We start from the raw sequence: 2,612 nt of genomic DNA, 5'->3' as shown, positions 1-2,612 counted from the left end.
GCCCTATGAGGAGAGGCTGAGGGACCTGAATCTCTTCAGTCTCCACAAGAGGAGACTGAGGAGGGATCTTGTGGCTGCCTACAACCTTATCAGGGGCCACCAGCAGGGACTCGGGGAAAGTCTGTTCACCAGGGCCTCCCTTGGAGTCCCCAGGAACAATGGCCACAGGCTGAGGGAGGATAGGTTTAGGTTAGATATTAGGAAGAACTACTTCACTGTAAGGGTGGCCAGAGCCTGGAATACACTTCCCAGAGAGGTGGTGCTCTCACCTTCCCTGGGGATCTTCAAGGGGAGACTGGATAGGCACCTGGCTGGGGTCTTATGACCCCTCCCACCCCAGTGCTCCTTCCTGCCCATGGCAGGGGGTCGGACTAGATGATCTGTCTAAGTCCCTTCCCACTCATTGATTCTATGATTCTAAATTAGCTCTGCACCTTCCCTGCGTGCCAGTCCAATCCCCTTCCTCTGCCCAGTCTCCCGCTCTGCTTTTTGCTTCTTGCCTTGTGCTCCCTGCCTGATTTCATGGTCCACCTTCTGCTTCCTGCCCAATCTGCTGCGGTGCTGCCTGTCCCTTCTTTGAGCTATCAAATGCCACATACAGAGGTTGGTTGTGACGCTTGTGCCACGCATTGGCCACTGCTGGAACAGGAGATGTTTGGAGCAAGACTTGGGTGGTCAAATAGGAAAATGGATATCCTGTATTCAGTTCTACGGTACGACTGATACGGTTTTGGTTTGGCTTACCAAATAGGCTTTTCATAGAATATTTTTAAGCAGGTACATATTTGATGGATATGTGATAAGAGTAAATAAATGGATAATATAAAAACAAATGAAAACAGTAGACTGCTCATGTTTGTTTAACAGTACTCATGGGTGACAATGCAGGGAATATATACATGAAGCATATTTTCTCTTATCTACAACTCTAAGTAAATGACTTAATAAAACTAGTGGGCTACTACTGCCAAGGTATTAGGCAATTTATCTCTACAATTGTCGAACTAAATATATATCTAATTACATATGTACAAGTTTCACAAGACCATAAGATGTCTTGAAAACAAAAATGCAAGTTGGCTATGCTAGCCATGTCCTGTTCTAGTCCAATCAAGAGGCGTGTCTTTCTGGCTCCCTTAGCAGTCCAAGGTCTATCAGTATCTTCTTTTCTACCTCTAGAAACTCCAAATAATCCATATTCATCTGTTCTTCCATTTGTTCTTTTGATTTCTGTGGATGAACCACTCTCTAAGGAAGAAAATATTACTATTAGCTTTGAATCCTTCACACCATTCTATTGTCATTTTTAGTCAGTGCTCTAACTTCTTTGATCTGTAACCAGCTAGACAATGACCTCTAGGATCACGTTCACAGAGCTGCAGTTTCATCTACCAGGTGCCAAAACAAACAATTGGCCAATAGACTACAGGCAGGCTGAATTTATTTTACACAAATAAAATTATTTAAGCAACCAATGTTAATCAGGTTTGAAATTAGCAAGGTACTAGAAAATCTTGATATACATTATTTGACTTAAATTTTGCATTTAATTTGTACACTTTAGTTATTTTCTGTAAAGAAAGGTTCTTTTCCTTTTGCACCTCACACACAGGATTCTTTATAAAATACACATTATAACATTATCTTTCCCACAAGAGAGAGCTTTTGCATTTTTTATAACCAGTAGGAATGTGCTACGATCAACAGTAACAACAGCTTGTTATGTAATACTCTCAATTAGTAGATATGAAGGATGTACAAACAACTGAAAACAAACTTAAATTGCATTGTCATGAACTAGAATCTCATATCTCTAAGGCTGCTGTAATTTGTCAACAAGGTGTTGCTTTATGGTGGCAAGGTGAAGAACTGCAACCACTTAGTAATCATTGCTTCAACATTACTGAGTTCAATGGGACCATTCTTGTGTTTAGGGGATACTTGCACCAGTAGGGATGAAGTTTGGAGCCTGTGACTGCTGACTTCTAAGCAGCCTCTTTAAAAAGATGACCCACATCTAACATTTTGAAAGAACAATTGGGTAAGAGGAAAAGGAAAATCAGAGATGTCAAATGGAGATAACTGTGTCTAACTCTACTAAAGTCACAGTGTTCTGCTTGAATAAGGATGGAGGATGAAGCATGAGATGGCACCGTGTATTCTTTTCCAAATGGTGGCGCACTCCATAAATATGCTAAACAAAGCTATTTTTAATTTACAAAGCTTAGAAATGGAAATAGCAGAGGAAGTGTTGCCTACAGTAAATAAATAGGTACAGCTTTCTTTTCAAATTTCAATAAAACTTACTGTTTTATTTCTCTGTTTTTCTAACTCTATTTCTTTTCTTTCTCTAGCTCGGAATTCTTGTCGCTGTTGAAAGTAATCCAGATGTTTGACTTCTCTCTCAAAGTAATGAAGGACACTGGCACGCTGGTAACATAAAAGCAAGCATGGTTTATGAGCACTGGGCATCTTAATTACACCAGTTCTCAACGTACTTGATACATAACCCATCTATAGCAACATTACATTGGCATAAAGCAGTGGTTATCAACTGGGGGTATATATACCCCTGAGGGTAATTGGGAAGGCCCTAGGGGGTACATGCGGGC

The 2,612-nt window shown here is 40.8% G+C and overlaps 2 protein-coding genes across 4 annotated transcripts in view; one reads left to right on the top strand and one right to left on the bottom strand.

Moving 5' to 3' along the window:
• Nucleotides 1-2,612, top strand: part of SYDE2 (synapse defective Rho GTPase homolog 2) — a 113,587-nt gene that overhangs the window by 99,345 nt on the left and 11,630 nt on the right. Inside the window, exon 8 of one of the 2 annotated variants that reach the window (XM_019501541.1) lies at nt 1,935-2,321. The exons of the other annotated variant lie outside the window; for it this stretch is intronic. The gene's annotated coding sequence lies outside the window, so the exon portion shown is untranslated. Of the gene's footprint in view, nt 1-1,934; nt 2,322-2,612 lie in introns of those variants that run through there. 2 annotated transcript variants of the gene reach the window in all.
• The window catches only part of WDR63 (WD repeat domain 63), a 57,306-nt gene continuing 55,529 nt past the window's right edge, over nt 836-2,612 (bottom strand). For both annotated transcript variants that reach the window (XM_019501539.1, XM_019501538.1), the window contains 2 exons: nt 2,308-2,430; nt 836-1,248 (listed from right to left, as the gene is read on the bottom strand). In XM_019501539.1, the coding sequence (XP_019357084.1) occupies nt 1,111-1,248; nt 2,308-2,430 (261 nt within the window). In that variant the 3' untranslated portion in view covers nt 836-1,110. The remainder of the gene's footprint in view (nt 1,249-2,307; nt 2,431-2,612) is intronic.

The sequence above is a fragment of the Gavialis gangeticus genome, unplaced genomic scaffold, assembly GCF_001723915.1.
Source record: "Gavialis gangeticus isolate Ggan-Ray unplaced genomic scaffold, GavGan_comp1, whole genome shotgun sequence".
NCBI classification, from domain to species: domain Eukaryota; kingdom Metazoa; phylum Chordata; order Crocodylia; family Gavialidae; genus Gavialis; species Gavialis gangeticus.
The sequence above is the reverse complement of the archived record's forward strand: the minus strand, read 5'-3'. Positions and strand labels throughout refer to the sequence as shown.